Source organism: Antechinus flavipes, chromosome 2 (assembly GCF_016432865.1).
Source record: "Antechinus flavipes isolate AdamAnt ecotype Samford, QLD, Australia chromosome 2, AdamAnt_v2, whole genome shotgun sequence".
NCBI classification, from domain to species: Eukaryota; Metazoa; Chordata; class Mammalia; order Dasyuromorphia; family Dasyuridae; genus Antechinus; species Antechinus flavipes.
Window position 1 is genome coordinate 58,624,467 of NC_067399.1, and position 23,338 is coordinate 58,647,804.

The window sequence follows — 23,338 nt, forward strand, 5'->3', positions numbered from 1 at the left end:
TGAAATTTTCAGTATTTGGTGAGTTGTCACTAGGGACATCTCTGTGAGCATGATTGAGACATGAAACTGTCCTGCTTCAGCACAGAGGGCAGGAGTAAGGAGGAGTCTCAGTTCTTATTCTCTTGGTTTCCCTTTTCTTATTTATAAAATGGAGTTCAACACCCCATGATCTCTAAGGTCTGTCTCTGGTTTCTAGCTACATTTATGTCAGATATTAGTAAAGCATGTGTGCTTTGTTTTCATTTTGTAGGTTGGCTTGTGAACCTGTTGGTAATTCCTTTTTGGACTTTGCTTCCTCAGTACAAATGGAACTCAGGACTCAGTTGTCACAATCAGAGTGAGCAAAGGCTACATTGAAGATGGAGAAGAAGAGAAGAAAGAAATGAATGCCTTTTTTCAGGCTAAACCCCAAAAGACCATGGAATTCAACTTTTATTTATGTTGGACAAGACTGTAAGACAGCTGACCAGCAATGTTTCAACTTTTGGCTGAAACAAAAATGAACTAATAGACAAGAAGGAAAAAACGTGATTTGAATTTACGGCATTTTAAGACCACATTCTCTCCTGACCATGAAGTTTGTAAACATCTGGCTGCTTCTCCTTGTGTTTTTACTCTGTGGGAAGAGGCACTGGGCTAGTGGGCTGGAAAACTCGTCCCATGAGACCCCTTTGTGCTCTGGGTGCTCCCAGCTTTCTCTGAAGGTGGAGTTCTCTTCAACAGTCGTGGAACATGGTAATAATGTGACTTTGTTGAGTTTGGAATAGGATTTTTTGATAGGTTTTGTTTTGACATTATCTGGATTTCCCCCTCTACTTCTCTCCAGAGAGAACCCTCTTTTATAAAATTTTAAAAAAGAGAGAGAGAACAGTTGAGCACAACAAAGCAGTGAACAAAGGCTCGTTCCTCTCCAATGTCGGGTACCATTTCCTCCCAGGAGCAGACAGAGGGCCCTTCTCACATTTCCCACATCCCATTTCACTTGCTATTCTTTCTCATATGTTGTAGCCATTGTACATGCTGCCTTCCTCCTGCTTCTTCTCCTGCCATTCTTTTCCACAGAGCTCCACTTCTCTAAGTTCCTCAGGCACTGTTTCTCATAGCATGTTAATATTCTCTTATATTCATGTAATATAATTCGTTATCCATTCCCTGATAGGCAAGTGAATCATATCTTTAATTTGACTAAACATTTGAATTGTAATTTTTTTCCCTAGCAAAGTACTATTTACTTTAGTATTAAATTTTACTACTTAAAGAGATTTTAATTGGATTATATATGTAGAACTTTGATATGAAGTCTTTTGGTTTTTTTCCAATATAGTTTGCTCATCTTAAACAAATTCTTAATTATTTCTATGAACTTTGATCCCATGAAAGGTTCCTTTTTGACAGGAATAATATTTGTGTGCTGATTTTAAGAAGACCAGAAGGGAAGCTAGAGAAGTGAGCAGAGTCCTGACCCTCAAAGACAAATGATTTTGTAATCCAGGTTCTGTTATTGACTGTGGGATCTTGCACAGGTCATTTCTCTTTGAGCTTTCTTTTATCACCCAAGAACAGTGAATTAGGTGATCTTTGAAATTTCTTCTTTTTGTTCTCTAGCTTTGAAATTTTGTGTTTCTGTTCCATATAACCTCGGTAGGAATTTGCCAGTTTCTCAATGAAAAAATTTTGAAACTTTCTTCTCAGGATATTTAAACCCTTGATCTTTATTTCTGCATTAAAAACAGACAAAACAAACAAACAAACAAAAACCATACACATGCCTTATCTTAAATGAAATAATCTATAAGTTGTGAGTAAGTTTTTGCTCCAGCCAAAATAGTTTAAATTGGAGCTTTACCAATTATTGTCCAGTACATAAAAGTTAGATTTATGATATTTTTCTTGGGTTTGAGGTGCAAAAGATTGCTTTAGAGTAGGATCTTTTGATAGTAAGAAACATAAAAATGAATGGTTGGGTTCTATAAAATATGTTCTGCATTTGATGATTTAAAGTATTTTGTTTGTGGTGGTTACTTTCAGAGTATATTGTGGCATTCAATGGATACTTTACAGCCAAGGCTAGAAATAAATTTATTTCGAGCGCACTCAAAAGCAGCGAAATAGAAAATTGGAGGATTATACCTCGAAACAATCCATCCAGCGACTATCCCAGTGACTTTGAAGTGATACAGATAAAAGAAAAACAGAAAACTGGAGTGCTGACTCTAGAAGATCATCCCAATATCAAACGAGTGACCCCCCAACGCAGAGTCTTTCGTTCTCTCAAGTACACTGAGCGTGAGTATGAATGATGTGAGCTGTTATTTCTTTAAGCTTTACCAGGACCTGAAAGGGAGGAGTGGGGAAGGGAGAGAGGTGAGGATTCCGGGGGAGGGGGGTTGTGTGTGTGCATTAGTATTTAAAGACATACAGATCAACTGTCATAAGGCTGACTTATGAGGAAAACCAAAGGGACCATTTTGTTTTTGTAGTACATAACATAGTTACCTCCACAGAAGTCTTATAGGTCACAGGACTTGGAACATAGATATGACACCATCAAGTCCATTGGACCAAGATCTATGCCCAAGATTCAGATCCATGATTTCTCCCCTGAATACCTCGCCTTGCTAAATTTGGAGAGACTTTGGGTTTGTCCAACTAAGGAGTGAATCTTTTTTGCTACTAAGTCCAAGCCGTGAACTCCATATGCTTAGGTGTGGAGATCTTTGTGATGTAGGTAGATGGGAGAGAATCTCCAAACCAAAATGGATCCTTGACATGCCAAAGAAGAATGACTTTGGCCTTAGATTCTAGGGTATAAGCCATTCTTAGAAATGTCCTTTTGCGATTTTGCTTCAATTAGCATATGTTATATTTTTTATTCTTTATAAAGCACTGTCTGAAAAGCATTCTTACTTTGTGCTTCCCCTCTCCCTTCGGGAATGCCTGACTATGCATAAGTCTGCCTCCCCTAGGGATAGTCAGGTAACCTGTCTATATTTGTGCAGCATGTGGATGAACAGAAGAGAGACCTGATGGTTTTCCATCCTGCTTCTCTTACATTGACTGGCTGGAGGATCTTAGGCAGATAACCAATCACCTCAACAATTCCTTTTCTGTAAATGAGAGGGTGGTTGTGTAGCAGCTTAAAAGGATTGCTATATAGGAGACATTTGCAAACCTTAAACAGAGTTGTATCTGTTTGGTATTAAGATTATCTCTGAGTGTTAGCCAGTTTTATTTCCAGTGATGTGAGCTGATTTATTACTTCTTGTGGATCAACAAAGTAAATTTCATATGGATAGATTTTGCCTTAATATTTTTCATATTTTAAAAATAGTTTTCTCCAGAGCAATTGGGAGACATTAATCACAGTAATCCAGAGAAGTAGACTGGTAGTTTTTTTTGGCCCTTCTCCTTACTTGCAAGTTGTTCATAATTTAAAAGGAAAAGGGGGGGGGGAGCTCATGAAATCCTTTATTTTCACTTTGCTTATCAAATATTAGACTGGATGACCTCTGAAAGTTTTTGCTGTTTTCTAAACAGATGCAGGGAATAAGGTTCAGATAATCCTGAATTTGGTAACTTGCTTACTAAGAAAGAGCAAGACAGCAGTCAGCTTGCGGTTAGTATGGGGAAGAGGGTTTGTATAATTTGAGGCCAGTCATTTCATGTCTTGGGACCTCAGTTTCCTCATTTGTAAAAGAAGTAGGTGGGACTAAATAGTTTTTAAGAACCCTGTCAGCTTGAACAGGCTGAGTTTCTGAATGAATTTTTATAGAACATAGGTCTTAGGCTTTTTCGGGGCCCATGTAGTCTCACTGTCTTATTTTATTTTCATTAATTTTTAAAAGAACAACTAAAAAAGAATCAAAACTTAAATAGAAATACATAATTAGATACAATAGTTTTCTCTTCTCCCAAACTAGTTAACTGGAATGTTAGGAGTTTTAATTTTGCACCAGGAATCAACATAGGAGGTATTGTGCTATGAAATTGCAGCTTGTGTGTGTAAATAATTATTCACTTAATGGAAAATGACATGAATATGTATCATTTTTTCATTGTTGGATTACCTTAATTGACTGACATTGGAAAGAGCTGAAATAAAATTATAGTAATTAACTTTAGAAATAGAATACCTGTAATTATTCTAGTTTTGCTGGGTTTTTAGCTGATTTGAATTTTTTATTTGCTCATGTTTTAACTTTTAAAACTTAAGAAACTGGAAACTTTTGTGATATTAATTAGCCAAATGCATTTACTACTGTGAGGGGTAGCATGAAGACAGCCCATATAGAAGATGAAAATTATTTTATTTTTAAAGAATTCCTACAAATGGTTATCTAAGATTTTTTTTTAAATGAGATAATACAGAGAAAGGTTCTTCTTTTCTAGTCTGGCAAAATAGCAGTAATCCATCAAGCATTTCTTAAGCACTTACTTCATGCTCAATATTACACAAAGAGCATCAGCCAGGTAGGCCTGAAGGTAAAGGTAAGAGGAAGGTGCAGGCTTGAGGCCAGAAAATGTGGGTTCAGGTCTTGCTTTTCCACTAGCCATATAGCTGGCTTAAGTTGTGTAATCTGTTGGACCTTAAGGTTTTACTTCTGTAAAATGAATGAACTATATTTCAGAGCTATTGGGAGCAAAATGTTTTGACTATAAAGTCATTCATAAATGTATGCTGTTTCATTATGGTAATAATATTTAAGTAATTTTCTCCCAACATTTTAATTTCTCTAAAGTTCAGTGAGGATAAAAGTTGCTAGATTTAGAATTACATTTTTCTTCAGTTTCAATATCTGGGTTAATTTTCCTTTTTATCATTACTGTATATCCATCATTCCTTTTCTTAACACTTTTTAGGAAGTTTATGGGAGTGGACATAATTGTCTATTGTGAAGAGAACCCTTTTCTCACCCTATTCCTTTCAAGCTGGTTCTCAAAAAAGTTAATTATGTGCTCAAAAATGTTTTAAAAATAAATGTTTTTTTCCCCCTCCCTCTGGTTTAACTGCTTTCACTATTAAGGTATTAATTTAAAAGGAAAAGTGTTCTTTAATTTAATAAGAAAAAATGCATGCTTATGGATTTTTTTTTTTAAACAAATGATTCTGTTACCTCCCTGACTCCTCTACATGCAAAGTTACTTAAAGCCTTTTACAAAGTGTCTCCAGCCTGTTTTTCTAAGCTTATTAGTTATTGTCCCCTTCATTCCCTCTGTATTCTAGCCAAACTAACCTCTTTTCCACCAGTCCATCTTTCCAGTGGCCTTTGAATAGGCTACATCCAGGCTTAGAATGCATCCTCTCCCATCTTGTCCTAATAGAACTCAACTCCAAGCTCTGCCTCCTGTCAGTTCTTCCTGTCCCATCCCACCCTTAATCCCAGCTTCCCATTACTTTGCATTTAGGGACTAAGAATAGACCTTTGATTTTATTGGTATGCATTGGGCAGAGTTATCAGCACAAGGCACTTACCCAATCCAAATTAAAATGTAATTGGGAAGTATGTAACAAAATAGACAGTGAAGTCTAGATAACATACTTTAAAACTAAAACAATATGAGCTATAGGGATCCTCATGTGTAAACTAATGGCTTCTGTTGTGATTTTAGTTTGATGTCACAATTACATGGCAAGCAGCTGGGGGGCTGGGAGGATGCCTCTGCCTTTTAGAAGGTTACCTAGAACTCTGGGGTGAGTGACTAGCCTGGGTCACGGAGCTAGTATGTGTCCAAGGGGGACAGTTCTTTCTGGCTGCTGAGCATGCTGTCTCTCCTGCCCTTTGCGTGTCCAATAAGTGTTTTGTATAGACTTAAATAGGAGTTCTTTAAGGATAGAATTGTCTCATTCTTGTCATTGTACCTATAGTGCCCTGCACAACATATGCATGTAGTAGGTGTTTTCATAGTGCTGTCAGTTGAACCCAGTTAAATGTTAGCACCTGTGACTGTGAAAATTGAATGTCTAGTGATTCCCAAGATGTGTTGTGAAACACTTCCCTGGGGGTTGTCGGCTTCTCATCTAACTGGCAGGATTCAAGCGTAGGAAATTCTCCCACCTTAGGACTGATGGTGGTCTGGGAAAGGCTTCTGGCTTCTCTTCTGAGCAAATTATCTGTCCCGGGACAGTCAATCACTCACCATTATTCCTTATACTTACTTTTCTAAAGCAGTAAAAGAAAAAACAAATTTTCATTGTCTTCCTGAAAGTGTTTTTTCCCTTTTGTTCTGACATTTTCTTGTCGGTGCCCAGCTGACCCCTCGGTGCCCTGCAATGAGACCAGATGGATACAGAAGTGGCAGTCATCACGTCCCCTCAGGAGAGCAAGCCTCTCCCTGGGCTCTGGATTCTGGCACGCCACGGGGAGGCACTCCAGCAGGCGCTTGTTGAGAGCCATCCCCCGGCAGGTGGCTCAGACCCTCCAGGCCGATGTCCTCTGGCAGATGGGATATACAGGTGAGTGGTGGGCATGGAGTGCTGTCAGTGAGGGCTCTGCCACTGACTCCTGCCTCTCGATTGAGATCTCTGCAGCACTGGAGCTCGGCCACATTTCTCTTTGACGTGATCATTGGCTTCTCTGAAAAGGGCTGCTCTGGTTCTGGTCAGGCTTCTTCATAAACACTGTTGTTTTCCAGGGTCCTATCCTCTCCGCCTCCTCTCCTTATACCTTCTCTGTGTATAGCTAAGTTCTAAATCTGCAACATCAGTGCAGTCCCTCCTAGGCCATCAGGATATATTCAGTTGGATATTTGCTGAAACTTAAAATTCATTTTGATAAAGGTAGAAAATCCAGTCTTTAAATCTTCTCTATCCCAGTTTTCTCATAAGTGTCATTCCCAGTTAGAATGGGGTAAGCATATAGGAAAAGTACTGGGAAAGATTCAGAGGAGGTGAGATTAGTTGTGACTGTCAGGTCCCAGGGAGGTGGCGAGACAGTAACACAGATTAACTGAGAAGATAGTGCCTAAGCTGGGCCAGATCACTCTTTTCATTTAGCCCTTACAATGGTTCTTTATAGTGAGAGGGCAGAGGATATTTTTATTTTCCATTGCTCAGCTTTTAGGAGAGACATGGGAAGAATAAAGTCAACTAAATATTTTTGATATCAGTGTAAAAGAATAAGCTTTATTAGGATGGGTAGTTATCTTCAGTTTTTCTTGGGTTAACTGAATGAGGGTAGTCAAGAAAGATAATAAACTTGGAGGATGATAATTTCTTCATTGTGAAGGCTTCTTGCCTCCTAATTTTTCAGAAATGTGTATATTTATTTTTAGGGTCAGTTGTTTTTAAGACAACCTCATATATTGTAATTTTAACTTAGAAAACAAACCTGTTTGATAATTATTTGCGTTGCAAAAGTAGTTTTTGCTTTAATATTAAATACTTCAGGGTTCTTTTAAATAGTAACAACTTTATGTCTTAGCAGATTTAGAATATGGTTCATTTGACAATTTAATTTACATCCAGATATTCAGAAGCATGTATTACATAAAACCAGAAATGCCCTTTTGTTTTCATAACATCTCCAGTGGAGGGGCGTGAAATGCCTGCCCTTCCTTCTCCTGTTATGTTAGTGATATTGTGAGAATTGGCAGGATACTTCTAGACAGGGGTGGGAAGGTTGGCTGTCTTATTTTTTTTTTCTCCTTCAGTAATTTTTGACTCAGACTGTGTTGATGTAAGGCTAAAACAAAATTTTTTTAAATAAGTAAAAATGTCACATTCTTAATAATTCAGCATGGTGTAATAGAAAGATTGACTGCCCAGGACCCACCTCTGCCAGTGACTAACTGATTTGCTTTGGGCAGATCACTTAGATTTATTATAAAATAATCTTCTCATAACTACGATAGGAATAATTTTGCCTGCTTTCCAGGATTGTGAGGATCAAATGAGAGAGGATATATCTTAGTATAGTATATATCCAATTCTTTGCTAAGTGGTAAGAATTAATTTCCATCACAGAAGCAGCTACACCCAAAGAAAGAACACTGGAAAATGAATATAAACTGCTTGCGTTTTTGTTTTTCTTCCCGGGTTATTTATACCTTCTGAATCCAATTCTCCCTGTGCAACAAGAGAACTGTTCAGTTCTGCACACATATATTTTATCTAGGATATACTGTAACCTATTTAACATGTAAAGGATTGCTTGCCATCTGGGGGAGGGGTGAAGAGAGGGAGGGGAAAAATCAGAACAGAAGTGAGTGCAAGGGATAATGTTGTAAAAAATTACCTTGGCATGGGTTCTGTCAATAAAAAGTTATTAAAAAAAAAAAAAGAGAGAAAACTTGACAGACAAAAAAAAATAATTAATTTCCATCTTCTGATATTCCTGTTAAAATTGTATATCTTGCTACATAATTCTTCAGTATAGACTTAAGCTTGTCTTTTGTGGCAGTATAGTATAGAGCAAGTACCTGAGAAAATCATAAAGTGCCATACAAACAATGAGGGCTTGTGAATAGTTATAAAGATCATACTAGCAGGGACAATACTTTCATTATTTATAGATTGACTAGTAAATAGACAAGAAGTTCTCAGTTGTGAAAATATCATGTTAGGAGATTTCCCATTCAAAAAAGTTTCATTGCCTCTCTTCTTATCAGGAAGATAATATTAATGTCAATTTATTGTTAGAACATGACAATTCTAAGGCAACAGATTATGGCCTAGTTAGTCACAGCCATGAAAAGTAACCTTCTTCATCATAACTTTTTTTCTGGATTACTTTGAGGGTAGAAACTACTTCCCCTTTTCCTATCAACTTATTAATGCTTCCTTAGTGCTTTCCTCCTGTTAAAAACAGCATGATATACCTGACAAAGACAAGGGGCAGTACCCATCACCATTTATATATCTAAGTGAAATCTAGCTGATTTGAAAACATCAGGGTAGAAAGGAAGAGGAAAGTAGTAGCAGAAGGGCCAGTTTTATTGTGGTGTAGAAAGGAACAGTTCCAATGCTTTGTGTGAATAACAGACTTTTAGGCAAATTGAAACACACTTTTTTTTTTTTAAGCATCTTTTGGTTCTTTTTCTTTTTCCTTTCTTGCTCCTTTATTATCTTTCAGTCTTTCAGGTGCTCCTGATCCATTCTGAGGGGACTTTGTGATACTAGGTGGGATCTTCTATGTGTATCTTATTGATCACTGGCTTTGTGGGTTCCTCTGGGACAAGATGGTTTTGCTGCTCTGGAACTGGGTACATTATAACTTTTCCCATACCCAAGGATGAGAGTTTTCCTCTATAATAGATTCTTACTCTTGAATACCCAAAAGAATTATGTTGTCCAGGATCTGTGATTGCTGACATGTATATCTCTAGCACATGGGAGAATTCTATATCAGAGAGATTCAGTGACTACTAACTATGGATACATCATTCATTGCAAACAAACCCCCCACATGTGTAAAATGTGCCCAGTAAAATGTGAAAAGGGCACATTACCTTGTCACAGATGAACATAGTCTCCATGGTCACAGGCTCCACAGGATCTGCTTTCCCCAGATGAGGGATGATGAAGAGAGCATCCATAGACACAGAAGCTAAAGGTACTCATCTAGTACCTATCAACAGTGTTCATCACTGTGTCCTTACCCACAATCTCTTTGAGCAGCAGAATTGTGTAAGAAAGTTCTTTAAAATACCACCAGATCCATTTTCTTTGCTTCCTTCGTCAAATAACCTGCAGCTACAACCCTGGTGTTCCATTTTCCTTAGTAATTTAATTTCCATTATGTTTTTTGTCTCATTTGATCACTATTTCATGTAGGTAGCCAAGATGCACATTTATCTAAATATGATCTTGTTTTAATTTTGGAATTAGGAGCTAGTGTAAGAGTTGCTGTTTTTGATACTGGATTGAGTGAAAAACATCCCCACTTCAAAAATGTCAAGGAGAGAACCAACTGGACTAATGAGAGAACGTTAGATGATGGTATGTGACTAACTAGCCTTCTAAAAATAGTTCAAGGAGGATGTTTTCAGATAGTGTTTCACCTTTCCCCTTCCCCACTCCCAGCCCCAATTCTTTGCTAAATGGTAAGATTTAATTTCCATCTTCTGATAGTTCTGTTAAAATTGTATATCCTGCTACATAATTCTTCAGTACAGACTTAAACTTGTCTTTTGTGGCAGCTGAAATTTCCCAAATGGAGGGCAGCAGTGGGGTCTTGAGGAAGAAGGTGGGAACTCTGTGTAAGACAGAGAAGTCTTTAGAAACTTTTTCAAGAATCCTAGAAATGAATAGTTGTTCAGGGGTAGAATTTTGGGAGCAAATAAACAGCTGTATTTAAGTATGATTCATTTCTCTGTGTGGCAACAGGTTTGGGCCATGGTACCTTTGTAGCAGGTGTGATAGCCAGCATGAGGGAATGCCAGGGATTTGCTCCTGATGCAGAGTTACACATTTTCAGGGTCTTCACCAATAATCAGGTGAGTATTTTGAGATGTAAAATAGATTGAATTGATTTAAATCAAACTGACACCTCACTATTCAGGAAAAATTAAATCTAATGTCTTCTGTTTTTAAAGGTAAATTTGTCTTACTTGCTGAAATTCTCATCTATATTCTTAACAACTTAGATTTACATTATAAAGTGAAGAGTATGGATTATAAAGCAATAATTCTGTTTTTCCCTCTAAGTAAGTAATTTTGTAGTCACAGTTGAAAATTGAGTTATTAATATAGCTATTACTAAGATGCTTCATTTGGTTGAGAAAGAAATAATTTCCATCAAATTTAATAGCTAGTCATGAACATTTTTACAATTAGGATTACTACCTTTATTATATTTTTCCAGATTGCAATTGTTTTTTACTATTTCAAGAATGGAGTGGAGCCAATATCATATAACCTAAGAACACCTCTATTTTCATAATAAATTAATGGGAAAAATGACTTGCTTATGAAATCAACTTTTAGGAATTTGCTTTATTCCAGAAAGGGAAAGTATTTTAAAATAGGTGAAGTTGGATGGTTTTATATCATGTTTCTGAGGTGTCTGAGGTTTTGCACTTTTTATAAAACTTTGTGAGAAGCCTTGTTGAAATATTAAAACAGATTATTTTTCAATTGACTAGGTTTCTTATACATCTTGGTTTTTGGATGCTTTCAACTATGCTATCTTAAAGAAAATTGATGTGCTAAATCTCAGCATTGGTGGCCCAGACTTCATGGATCATCCTTTTGTTGACAAGGTTTGTAGAAAAACTATAGACAATATAAATTGTATTTGGATAATGACTCCTGTTGGACTACCCCTGCGTTTGAATAGTTCATTTCTGGAGCAGCATGTAGTTTTCAATATATTGTTCTTTTAAGACTTTGTGAAGAAGCATCATGAATTTAATATATTCTATATCTTAGAAGTAGGGAAATAATCATTCAAGAACAGTGCACAGCATCTTATAATATTCTTTCTTCCTTGAAAAACATTCCCAGTACATTTTCCTGAATTTATATCTGGAGAGATGGCCTTGACCTCCTGGGAAAGGCACACCCATTGTACTTGAGACCTTCTAGAAGAATTCCATTTGTGTGCTTGCTCTTCTTCTTCCTTGCTAGGTAACAAGAGGCAAGTCAGCCCCGTTCTTCGAGGCTTGTCTTGTTTATCTTTCAACTGAGAATAGTCATAGATAGTTTGATTCTGTGCCTTAGAAAATAATGGAGGAAGCACTAAGTATAGAAGCTGTTGTTTTATTGTTCAGTTCCCGTTGGAAAAGGCTTCTATGTGATTGTATTTTGTAGATGCATTACCATGCAAACAACCAATATGATCCTGTAATTGGCTTGTTTTTGTTCTCTCTAATCACTTACCTCTCCATAGCCACAAAAATCTGAATATTTTAGGGGAAAGTTTGAAAAAATTATATTCTTAGAGAAGTTTCTTCAGGAGTATTTTTCTCTGAACAATTTTAGGGTTATTTAGAAAAGTATAGTTCAGTACTCAGTGCTTTTTTTCCCCTGTTTTTTTTAGGTATGGGAATTGACAGCTAACAATGTAATCATGGTTTCTGCTATTGGCAATGATGGGCCACTCTATGGGTAAGTAGCTTAAAAAGTAGAATGATGATTTCTCTGAAATCATTATTGCTGATGTTTTGTCTTTGTAGATAATGATGATTTATGTTGTTACATCACTTACTCAAATTCAGAGGTTCCTGCTTAATAGAAAGGATTTCTCCTCTTTCTTATCCATTTGATTTAATAATTGCTTGTTTTGGAAGCATACCAGAGATAGAAAAGAGTGGGTTGATTTGGCTTAAACTCTATCTGTCCCTGAATGAATTCCTATGGTTTGGTGTAGTTTCCTTCACCTTAGGAGATCTCAGTTTATTCACAGGTAACATGAATTATGGGTTGGAGTACCTGATTCCTAAGTTGCCTTCCAGCTCAAATCTTATGAGGTACATGCACAGTCACATTTCTAGGGGTTTATATCATGAGAAAACCTTGTAAGGAGATTCTTTTGCATGTCATTCAAAGAGAGATGCTCCACATAATGAATTATTTTCCTCTGTAACAAGTTGGAGTGAGGTCTCAGTCTAAAGCTGTCTAGCTGTGTCAAGAGGAAAGCTTGGTGGGTTGGGAAAAGAGGATGCTGGTTGATCAGTGTGAGCTGAGAAGGCAAGAACAGTCTGGGCTGCAATGAGGAGAGAGGGGAGATGGAAATGGAAGCTGTGAGGGTCATTCTGAACAGAAGAACTGCCACAATTGGTAGCTTTAGTGCTGGAGAAATTTGGATTATAACGAATGAGTAGTTTGATTTGGCTGGGCTAGAGTGGAGACTAAAGAACAAGAAAGGAGCAAGGTATTTACAAAGTGGTATTAGTTACATTATATTCATTGCTGAAGCAGATAGTCCTAAAGAAGCTCTTCTTTGTAGAAAGACCTAAAGAACCCTTTCTTTGAATGTTTTAAATTGTCTTCCAGTAAAAATTGTGTATTTCCTTCATGTTTTTATGATACTCTAAATACCTTGAAACATAACTGCAGTGGATTTCCCAACCTCTGCTTTGCCCCTAAATCTTTCTTTCTGTTCTTAGTTTACTGTTGGGAGTATCTTGAAACTTGTTTGGTTAAGTATAGTTTCTGAATAGGCTGTAAAGTGACAACCTAGGTCTGCATCCTGTTTCATGGTGGTGGTGGGGAAAAGGAAAGGAGAGAAATAGTAAGACCTTTTTCCCCCTTAGTTCTTTCTTTAATCAAACAAGGTTACAGCTGGGCTTGCTATGGGAAGTGCCTACAGAAGGGTCCTTACCAAACATGTCTTTTACTCATCTACTCCATCTTTCAGAATTGCTCATCTTCCTGGCCTGTCTTTTCTCCTCTCTTGTTTATTCATATTCTCTCCACACTTAACTCTTCTTCACCTGTTCCAGATTACACTGATATCACCATTCCCTGAATTCTGATTTATATTGCTGATGTAACACAATTTTCACTTCCAGTATATGCAGTTTGATCAGTGTAGGTATCTCTCTTCTCATGTAAAGTGTAATTCCTTTGCACCCTTTTCTTTGTGAATTGATCCATCTGGAAAAATTGTCACCTGCTTGTCTGCTTTTTAGTGACAAGCTGCTTAAAAGTTAGCTAGGCTGGTCCTTGATCAGCAGATCCATTGCTGGACTCCTTCCTGAAGGTTCTTTCATTTGATCATAGGGTCTGCCAGAGCTTGTGTTTCACTGGTGTAGCCTTCAAAAGGGGAGGTCTTCCTTCCATGATCCATGATGAACTTTAATGGGGGACTGCACCATTTAATCCTTTATTAAGTTCGTTTGTTTAATGTGTCTTATTGTTGAATTAAGAGTGGGCCAAAAAAACTCCTTGATGACTAAAATTTTTTCTCTTATATCTTTTGGGCAGATGGCAAGTATTCCCTGAGTACTTTAGGTAGTATGTACTGGCAGTTAAGTGGTGCAATAGGTGGAACATTGGGCATGACGTCTGGAAGAACTGCCTTCACGTCTAGCCTCTGACATTACTAGATGTGGGCAAGTTTCTTTACCTCTGTCTGCCTCAGTTTTCCCATGTGTTAATGGAAATAATACTAGCACCTGCCACCCAAGATTGTTGTAAGGTAAAATTAGATAACATTTGCAAAGTGCATTAAAAACCTCAAAGCACTATACAAATCTGTTTTATGTGTATAGGAAATTATTATTAATTATCATAATAATGATGTGGTTACTACTAAGGGTAGATAGCTCTCTGGTAAAGACCTGTTGGCATGTTTAACAATAAGTAGTTAAGTAGGCTCTTCTATATGAAGATTCTTTGTAGGATTTTATTTTGAGAAATATTCCACATTGACTTAAAATACTTTATTAAAATAATATCAGAAATGCTAGTGTAAGTTTTGTGTCATATAAATTCAGTTTGGGATTTTTGTCATTGTTAAGAAAGTACTTTTTTGATAGCAAGGCATAGAAGTGTAAATTTATTGTTCAATTCACAATTTTCTCCCTCTATTGTCTCAATTGTTAGACTGTTAGAGCCAAGTATTGGATACTTTTATTTCATTCAGTTCCATAGTTTAAGGTTTTGTTGTATTTGTTTGGCTGCCAGTATGTAATGTAAATTTAATATGAAAGAGATTATGTGACTGATTGATGAAATATTTGTTCTGTTTAGTAACTCAGGAGGTCTTCAAAATGGATATCAATGATCTTTAGCCTCACAGTTTGTTGTGAAACATGTTGTCAAAATATGGGACAGCATTTTAAGTATGACATTAATCATATTAAAACGTAATTGGGAAATATTTAACAAAAATAAAAATACAGTAAAACACAGAGGAGACATTTTAAAACAAAGTCATTATATAACCTTCAGGGATCCTTATATGTGGAATTGTGGTCCCTTTTCTGTTTGAGTTTGGCACCTTCACTGTGGAATGAACCTCCTGATATGCACACTCTTCTCTGTTCTTGCCATGAAGGAAAGGGGAGTGAAAGTTAGTTGCAAAGTGAAGAAGAATGCACACGAGGCTGTTAGCAGATGATGCAGGCAGTGTTAGGTGCTGAATTATCTTCAGAGGGTGGGGGTACATGGGGTTCAGCTTTCCCAAAGGGGCAGAACTAGGCCTAGCCTGGTAGGGAGAGGCAGAAGATGAGGGCAGGAAGGAGGACATTCTAGATGAGAGTAAGAGCAAAATCCAGAAGGGGAATGTCAGTGATGGGCTCAGGAGATAAAAGGAATTGTTCCCTAGTAGCACTCTCACAGAATGAATGCAGTGAAACCTTAGACATTGTGGATGGGAACTTGCTGTTACTGAGATTATTCATTGTCATTTTTGTCTCTCCTCCTTACTTGTTTTTGTGCCTCGATTTAGCACTCTCAATAACCCTGCTGATCAGATGGATGTGATAGGAGTAGGCGGAATTGACTTTGAAGATAATATAGCTCGCTTTTCTTCTAGGGGAATGACTACTTGGGTAAGCCTTTTTTTAATTTTGAGTCTCATTTGAAAAACTATTCATTTTGTTTGAGAGCCTCAGAGCTTGTTGATAGGTTTAAGTAGACGATTAAGAGGCAGGTCCCATATTCCAGAGCAACAGGTGGACCATTTTTTCCCAATTGGAAGACAAAGGGCTACTGGTGTCTGCTAGAGAGAAGACAGCAAACTTGTGGGCTTGACTCACTGATAAACTCTTGGACTGAAAGTGGAGTAGTTTCTTTACCATTGGTATGGTATAACATTGCTCTGCAAATGCTTGTTCAAAGATTTAAAAAAAAATTTTGTAAAATAGTTAAAGAGAAGCAGAAGGCCGTTTGAGTCTTGGGGTAGTTCACAGAACTAAGTAACATGTAACATATTAAACATCAAAAGTTTGTCATTGTCTTAGAGTAGTTTGAGAAATATTCACCATATGTAAAGGAGCTCATTTAGGCCATGTTTCATTCAGTGCACATTTATCAAGAATCTGGTGGGATTGGGGGAATGGAGGGGCCTGTGTGGAGCAGTGTGCAAAAGCCCTAGGGGAAATAGATAAGTGAGACAGAGTCTGTTGTGAGATGGGGTCTTTTTCCTTGAGCTTATAATTTATCATAGGTAGTAAATAAAGTTCTCTACACAGATCCTTCTGATTAAAAATTTGAACCTAATTAGGAAAAATAGTGATGGCCTAGTGCATAGAGAGCTTGGACCCTGGACTCAGGATCTTCCCCTGACTTGATTTGAAAGAGTCACTGAATCTCTCATTACCTCCAAGCAAACTCTTTAGGGATTACATATGAGTTGCTATTCCACATCAGTAGAAATTTCCATACTTCAGAGCTCTCCATACCAGTGAAATTACAGGATTAGACTTACCCCCTTCCCCTCCTTTCAATACACACATACCCATATTGCAAAAGAAAAATGCCAAGAAGGATGCAGCTAAAAGGGCAAATTACCCATGAGTTATGGATGTTCTTCACATTGGCCCATCACTTTGGACAAGATCCAGAGCTGCTCTTAGCTTTGTTTTCCTTACCTGTAAAGTTAAGAAGCTGGAATAGGGGACTTTGAAGCTCCGTTTCTGGTTCTTAATCCATGCTCTGGTATCTGATTGGTGAGTAATCGTTTGCAGTTGAGGGGAGTTTGGAGCAGTCTTCTTGTTGGAAGTGGCCTTGTGACCTGTGGCTTATCAGCAGTCAGATACATACAAGGGAGAGAGTTGTGCTAATCCAGCTTGAGGAATATTTGTACATGAAAGGGTACCAGGATCTGTGTGGAATGACATGCTTGGAATACCCAGGTATATGAGGGACAGTGGCATGAAATGGCACTGGAAAAATAGGTTGAAGACAGATTATGGAGGGCTTTGAATGCCATACTTAGAGTTTGAACCTTTTCCTGGTGGCCGTGGGAACTTTGGAGGGTTTTGTACAGGGGAATGATGTAGTTGGGAATTCTCAAAATATTGTCACTTAATAAACAGTGTCCTTTTTTTGGCTTTAAGGAAGCCAGAATATTAGTAGAAGTGCATGTCTATGACTCAAAAGTTTCATGTGATCAGGACTCTAGAGTTAAAATAACCTGCTTTGAAGCAAATGGAATCCTAGAATTTAAATTGAAAAAAACTTCAGAGGTCATTTAGTTTAACTTGTAACACAAAGAATATTTAAGGATCCTTTAAAGAAGTGAGGTTATTTAGTCTCTGCTTGAGCATTTTTGATGACGCCAACAAGTTTCCTTGATTTATTTAAGGTGCCTATCTCGTTGTTAGACCAGTTATTTGGATTACACAGATCTTCCTTAAATGAAGTCAAAATCTGTGTCCTGTAATATTGATGGGAATAGTCCTCAGAAGTAGAAATTTACCTAATAGTTAAGGACAGTCATCCTACTAGTAAATAAGGCTAGAGTTCAAAATATATTTAGTGTCTCTTTCCAATTTAGTTTAGAGGATCATAGGTATATCATGTAGTATTTCCATAACTAGTCTTCACATTGTCTTTCTACAAAATCTTTATTGGAAATATATCTTTATTTGCTTTAAAAAAAAAAAGAAAAAAGAAAAAGTATAATTTGGGATCTTTGTGGGTTTTTTTTTTTTTTAGTGAATATTTTTAATAGTAATTGACTATAATAATGGAATTTTTGCTTTTTAAAAGTGGTCTTGACTTGAAAGTATTTATACTGGTAACATTTATAAAGTAATGATTAATTCAGAAAAATAGCTTTCTTTTCATGAAATATAGTAACAAAGTAGTCATGAATATAGTTTTGTAACATACACAACTGGGAAATTTTATGCTAACGTTTGTCTATTTCTGAAGTTATTCATATAGCATTTGAGCATACTTTTCAAACAATCCATATTTACATTCAGATTTTCATGAGCTATAATTATTTATATATATATATCTTCCCATTTTATATAATAGTGACTGAGAATTTTTTCTTTTTTAATTCACAGGAACTCCCAGGAGGTTATGGTCGTGTGAAACCAGATATTGTCACTTATGGTTCTGGAGTGAGAGGCTCTGGTGTAAAGGGTGGATGCCGATCTCTCTCAGGAACCAGTGTTGCCTCCCCAGTGGTAGCGGGTGCTGTCACTCTGCTAGTGAGGTGAATATTTAGTAGTACAATCAAACTTCAGAAATGTGTGAGGAACGTTCTGATAATGATTCAGCATTAACAACAACAAAAAAGTTAGGTGCCCACAGACCAAAGTGAATGTAGTAAATATGTCAAGAAGGATGTACATTAGGCCGAGAATTAAGATTTTCTGCTTCCCTCCTGTTCTTGGAGTTTTGTTTCCCAATTTATCAAGATTGGTTAGATCAGCCGTCAGTGAAGAGACATTTGAGCAAACGGGAGAGTGGATTGGTTATAAGTGTGTGTTTCACACCCATTTCTGAGATATGGGAACATCTCAGGAGTTCCTGTTAGATGTATACATTTGTAAGGTTTTCTTTTTTGTTTTGTTTTAGAGACTTTTACAGCCTTGTAGAATCATAAGTTTTTAAACCATAGCTTGCCAACTTCTCTTCTCCATACAAGGCTATTTAGGTAATGTTTATAGCTGTGAAAGGATAAAAGCCAGTTCCCCTTCTATGCCATTTGATTCTGAATCCCCAAAAAGCTGAGTCATTGATATTATCCGGTTAGAGCATTAAGCTGTTCAGACATTCGAATTTCTTGGATGAGGGTCTTTGTATTGGTTGTACTACACTTAAGTCCTTTCACAATGAACAGGGTGTGGCCAGGCATTCCCAAAACTGGGCACACTCCCCTTAGACTTGGTGCCCATGTTAATGTCAATGCCCAAGAAACCTCCTTGAGACTCTTAAGGCATCTCGATTGTGGATCACAGATTTGCGCCATTGGATTGGGTGGGGCCAGGCTGATTGTGGTTGTTCCGCTGAGACACAATGTGAGTAAATGTGGTTTTTCAGTACTGTCCAGAAACGTGAAATGGTGAATCCTGCGAGTATGAAGCAGGCCTTGATTGCATCGGCACGACGACTTCCTGGGGTCAATATGTTTGAGCAGGGACATGGCAAACTGGACCTGCTGAGAGCCTATCAGATCCTCAATAGTTACAAACCACAGGCAAGGTTGGTCCCCTTCCTTCTGAAACTTACTGTATGTGGATGACAGATCCTATATCTTCTTGTGTTGTATATACATACACACACACACACACACACACACACACACACACACACACAGTATTTATGATCAGATGACATCTTAGTCCTTCCTTCTGATACTTACTGTATGTGGATGACAGATCCTATATGTTCTTGTGTTGTATACACACACACACACACACACACACACACACACACACACACAGAGTATTTATGATTAGATGACATCTTAGATACTCAGGAAACTTTGGAGCTGATAATTAAAAGGCAGTGGATGACAAGCAAGTTTTATTGTATAGGAATGAGTAGTTTTGGTTTTATTTTTGAAGTTTAAGTGGTTTAAAAGTTGTGATTTTTTAAAAACTTAAATGCTGCTATTTTAATTAGATCCTTTTGTGGGGAGTACAAAACACATTGTTTATAAACCCTTTTTTATTTAGAGCAATTACCTTTGCTGGAGTAGTTTAGCTTAAGAATGTTTCGAATCAAATTTTGGAGAGTAGTTATAACATTTTACCAAAGTTTCAGATATTTCCAAAAATGTGTGAGGTACTACTTTGATTCTGTTGTAGTGAAGTTGAGATCACCTCATAGTTGCCTTTTTAGTCATATAGGTTAAATTTCACTGATGTTATTTAGAAATGATGAAAAATGAATCAGTGATTTATTCTGAGTGTTAGAAAGAAGCTCAAGAGGTAACTGAGTGGCCCAGTAGATAGAACTGCAGCCCTGAAGTCAGGAGAACTTGAATTCAAATATGTTCACTTTCCTTTCTGTGTGTTTTTTTTTTTTTTAAATCTCTTAATAGTAGTTGAGCATTTAGTAGGCACTTAGTGTGTGCCAGGTACTAAGTACCTGGCATACAAAGAAAGTCCCTGCCCTTCAAGAGCTGAGTTTAGAAGGGAGAGGAAGCTAGGAAGTATAGGCAAGGTTCCAGGGTGCACTATGGAAGCAGAAGACCCAGCTTCAGGTTCCCCTGCTAACACATTCTGGCAGATTGTGTTACCACGTCATCAGAATTGCTAGTTTGCCACAGTGGAGAAAATGTCCAACCCAGGAGTTCTAATTACCACTTAGATCTTCCCTGATCCCCATTCTCCCCAGTCAAAAACCACTGACCTCAAATTATTGTTTGTTTGTTACCCATAATTAATAAATTATTAATTACCTAAAAACTATGTCTCTTGGACTTCTCATTTGTCTCATATCTAAATGGTGGTTTGTTTGTTTTCAGTCTCAGTCCCAGCTACATAGACCTGACCGAGTGTCCGTACATGTGGCCTTATTGCTCCCAGCCCATCTACTATGGAGGGATGCCAACTATAGTCAATGTGACCATCCTTAATGGCATGGGTGTCACTGGCAGGATTGTAGACAAGGTAAGCCCCCTTTTGTCTGCTTTGACAGTATTCTTAAAGGCTGTGCTAGCTGTGTTCAAGCACATTTGCACCTGGTAGAGAGGACTGTTTGTCTGTCACATGAAGACCAGCTTAAGTCTGAGCTCATTAGGAACAGAATGACTGAAGGGTTATGAAACTGGAAGCCATAACAGCTTTTGAAGATCATCTTTTAACTCATAAGGACATTGTATGAGAAATCCCACATCATGAAATTACAGGTTCTTAACTAATCTCAGAACAGTAAAAAACAAGGTGGAAAAACTAATTGGAAAATATTCATCCAGTCACACAAGCATCACACATCATGCAGCAAGATAAGCTCCATGAGGTTATTTCACTTGGACATAAAAGGTCACCATCATAAATGGATCAGAGAAGCAAGGGAAAGTAATCGATGACCATTCCAGGGAATAGCAAGGATGATTACATTAGATTAAAATGGACAATTTTGGTTTGAAATGTGGTTAGAAGGCTTTCCCACAAACAAACCAATGTAGCTTAAGTTAGAAGGGAGTCAGTTGACTGATGAAGTCTTTACAATGAATTTTTCTGATAAAGGTCTCATTGATTTTCAAGATAAAAATCAGTTCATGATAGGAATAAAAGCCTTTATCAATTGATAAATAAATACTTTGAACAGGCAGTTTTAAAAAGAAGATCTTCAAGATATCATCAAGTATATTTAAAAAATGCTTTTAATTCAAGAATAATTAGAGAAATAAAACTTAAAGCAACAATAAGGTTCAACCTCATGCCCATCAGATTGTCAAAGATGACAAAAACAACATGGCAAATGGAGAGGCCATGGGAAAATGGGCCTGCTAATGCCCCTGTTGGTGGAACTGTACATTGCTTCAGCTATTCTGGGAAGCAGTTTGCAACTGTGCATATCTTTTGACCTGGCAATGTTTTTTCTAAGATTATTACCCTAAAGAAATCAAAGACTGTGGAAAAGAATTTGTGTGTACAAAAATATTTGCAGTAGCTCTTTTTTTGTAGTGACAAAAAGCAGGGCCCATCACTTAGGAAAAGCTACATAAACTATAGTATATGAGTGTGTTGTAACATTATTGTGCTATAAGAAATGGTAAAAGGACAATTTTAGAGAAAGCTGAAAAGATTTGTATGAATTGGGAGAGTGAAGTGAGCAGAATCCAGAGAACAATTTATATAATAGTTTTTAATGTAATAATTTCTTTATAAAGACAAACATCTTTGAAAGATTTAAGTGCTCTAATGCTACAAATCTACCACATTTCTGAAGGATTCATGATGAATTTTGCTACTCACCTCCTGACAGAGAGGATGGACTCAGAGTGTTGAACAAGATATGCATTTTTTTCGACATGGCCAATGTAGAAATTTCTTTTTTCTTGGCTATTCAGATGTTTCAAGGGTTTTCCTCCTCCCCCTCCCCTTCATTTTTTCTTTCCAAGGGGGAATGGGCTGGGGAGGTGAGAGGGAGAGGGAAAGAACAAATGTGTTGGGAAAGAAAAGATTTTTTAATCGTTTTTTAAGAAGGAAAAAATATATTGCCACATTAAAATTATTCCATCTTGTCCTAAGTTATTTCCCTCGTGTACTTTCATTGCTGTTTCCCCTTAGGTTTTTATGGGAATCAAAGAGCAATTTGTTAAACCAATATAGAAGCCTTTTCTTTCTAGGTGGTGCGTTAGGGAGAGCAGTAGTCCAAAAGTCAGGGAGATCTAAGTGCAGATCAAGCCTCACACACTTACTTGTTGTGTGACCTTGGATGAGTCATTTAAATGTTGATTGCCTCAGCTTTCTATCTCCTGGGGTTGTGAGGAGCAAATGAGAGACTATGAAGTTTTTCACAAGGTTTCTGGCACACAGTTGACTGGCGCTCTTTCTTTTTTTCCTAAGAACTAGTTCATACCAGATTTTATTTTTTTGAGAGGGTTACTAGACTAGAAGATTCATAATTAACAGAGTAGAATCTTGATAAATCCTTATTTTCTTCATTCTTAAACAATTGGAGCTTCCCCTCTCCTCTTTAGAAAGAAAAAAATCAGAGTAATTCTTTATCTCTTGAAGAATTTTTCCCTGTGCTATCTGAAGGTAGCCAGCAGCTAGTCTTGAGACCTTTATGGTCGTAAGTGTATCATATGACACTGCTGGGACCACGAGCTGTTTCAGTATGAGATTGCCACCAACTCCTATAGGAATAGATCCTGTGTCACCAATTCTCAGTTTCTCTTAATTTTTAAAAAGTAACATTCCCCTGTCTTCTTCTCTTCCCCCGAAAGAAGAAAAATCTGAGGATGGATTTTTTTAATTAGGTTAGGAATTTGGGTTCATTTTGTCCCTCTCTGTATAAATGATGGAAGATTACCTTAACCAGTCTTCTTTCTCTTGTGTCTCCAGCCTGATTGGCAACCCTATTTACCACAGAATGGGGATAACATTGAAGTTGCCTTCTCCTACTCCTCAGTGCTGTGGCCCTGGTCGGGATATCTGGCCATCTCGATTTCTGTAACAAAGAAAGCAGCCTCCTGGGAAGGCATTGCCCAGGGTCACGTCATGATCACAATATCCTCCCCTGCAGACAATGAAGTAAGTTTTGGACACTTAAGTAGTTCACTACTTATCCCTCTTGGGTTTTTTATGTTTTTCTGATTGAAAGTAGCAAGACAGGCTTATGTTTAAGTAGTAGATTTGAAATGGAATAGACATAATTAGGTTTGTAGACCGTAGCATTTGAGACTTGAAGTTTCTCGAGCCTAGAAAATTTTCCATAACTTTAGAAAAATAAATTGACAAGTGGTAAGCTGCCTTATTTCAGCCCATCACTAATGATGATGGGGCTACAGATATGTTAAATTAAACATAA

General features: G+C 37.3%; 1 protein-coding gene across 3 annotated transcripts in view; it reads left to right on the plus strand.

The window, feature by feature from the left end:
- The window catches only part of MBTPS1 (membrane bound transcription factor peptidase, site 1), a 63,453-nt gene that overhangs the window by 16,230 nt on the left and 23,885 nt on the right, over window positions 1–23,338 (plus strand). For 2 of the 3 annotated variants that reach the window (XR_007950279.1, XM_051974930.1), the window contains exons 2-13: window positions 251–735; window positions 2,029–2,286; window positions 6,251–6,454; window positions 9,827–9,937; window positions 10,325–10,434; window positions 11,083–11,199; window positions 11,979–12,046; window positions 15,336–15,438; window positions 17,908–18,059; window positions 18,890–19,051; window positions 20,322–20,466; window positions 22,873–23,061. Coding sequence is in view for 2 of the 3 variants with exons in the window: in XM_051974930.1 (XP_051830890.1) it covers window positions 573–735; window positions 2,029–2,286; window positions 6,251–6,454; window positions 9,827–9,937; window positions 10,325–10,434; window positions 11,083–11,199; window positions 11,979–12,046; window positions 15,336–15,438; window positions 17,908–18,059; window positions 18,890–19,051; window positions 20,322–20,466; window positions 22,873–23,061 (1,782 nt within the window). In the remaining variant the exon portion in view is untranslated. The remainder of the gene's footprint in view (window positions 1–250; window positions 736–2,028; window positions 2,287–6,250; window positions 6,455–9,826; window positions 9,938–10,324; window positions 10,435–11,082; window positions 11,200–11,978; window positions 12,047–15,335; window positions 15,439–17,907; window positions 18,060–18,889; window positions 19,052–20,321; window positions 20,467–22,872; window positions 23,062–23,338) is intronic. The other variant, XM_051974931.1, reaches the window with a different exon arrangement.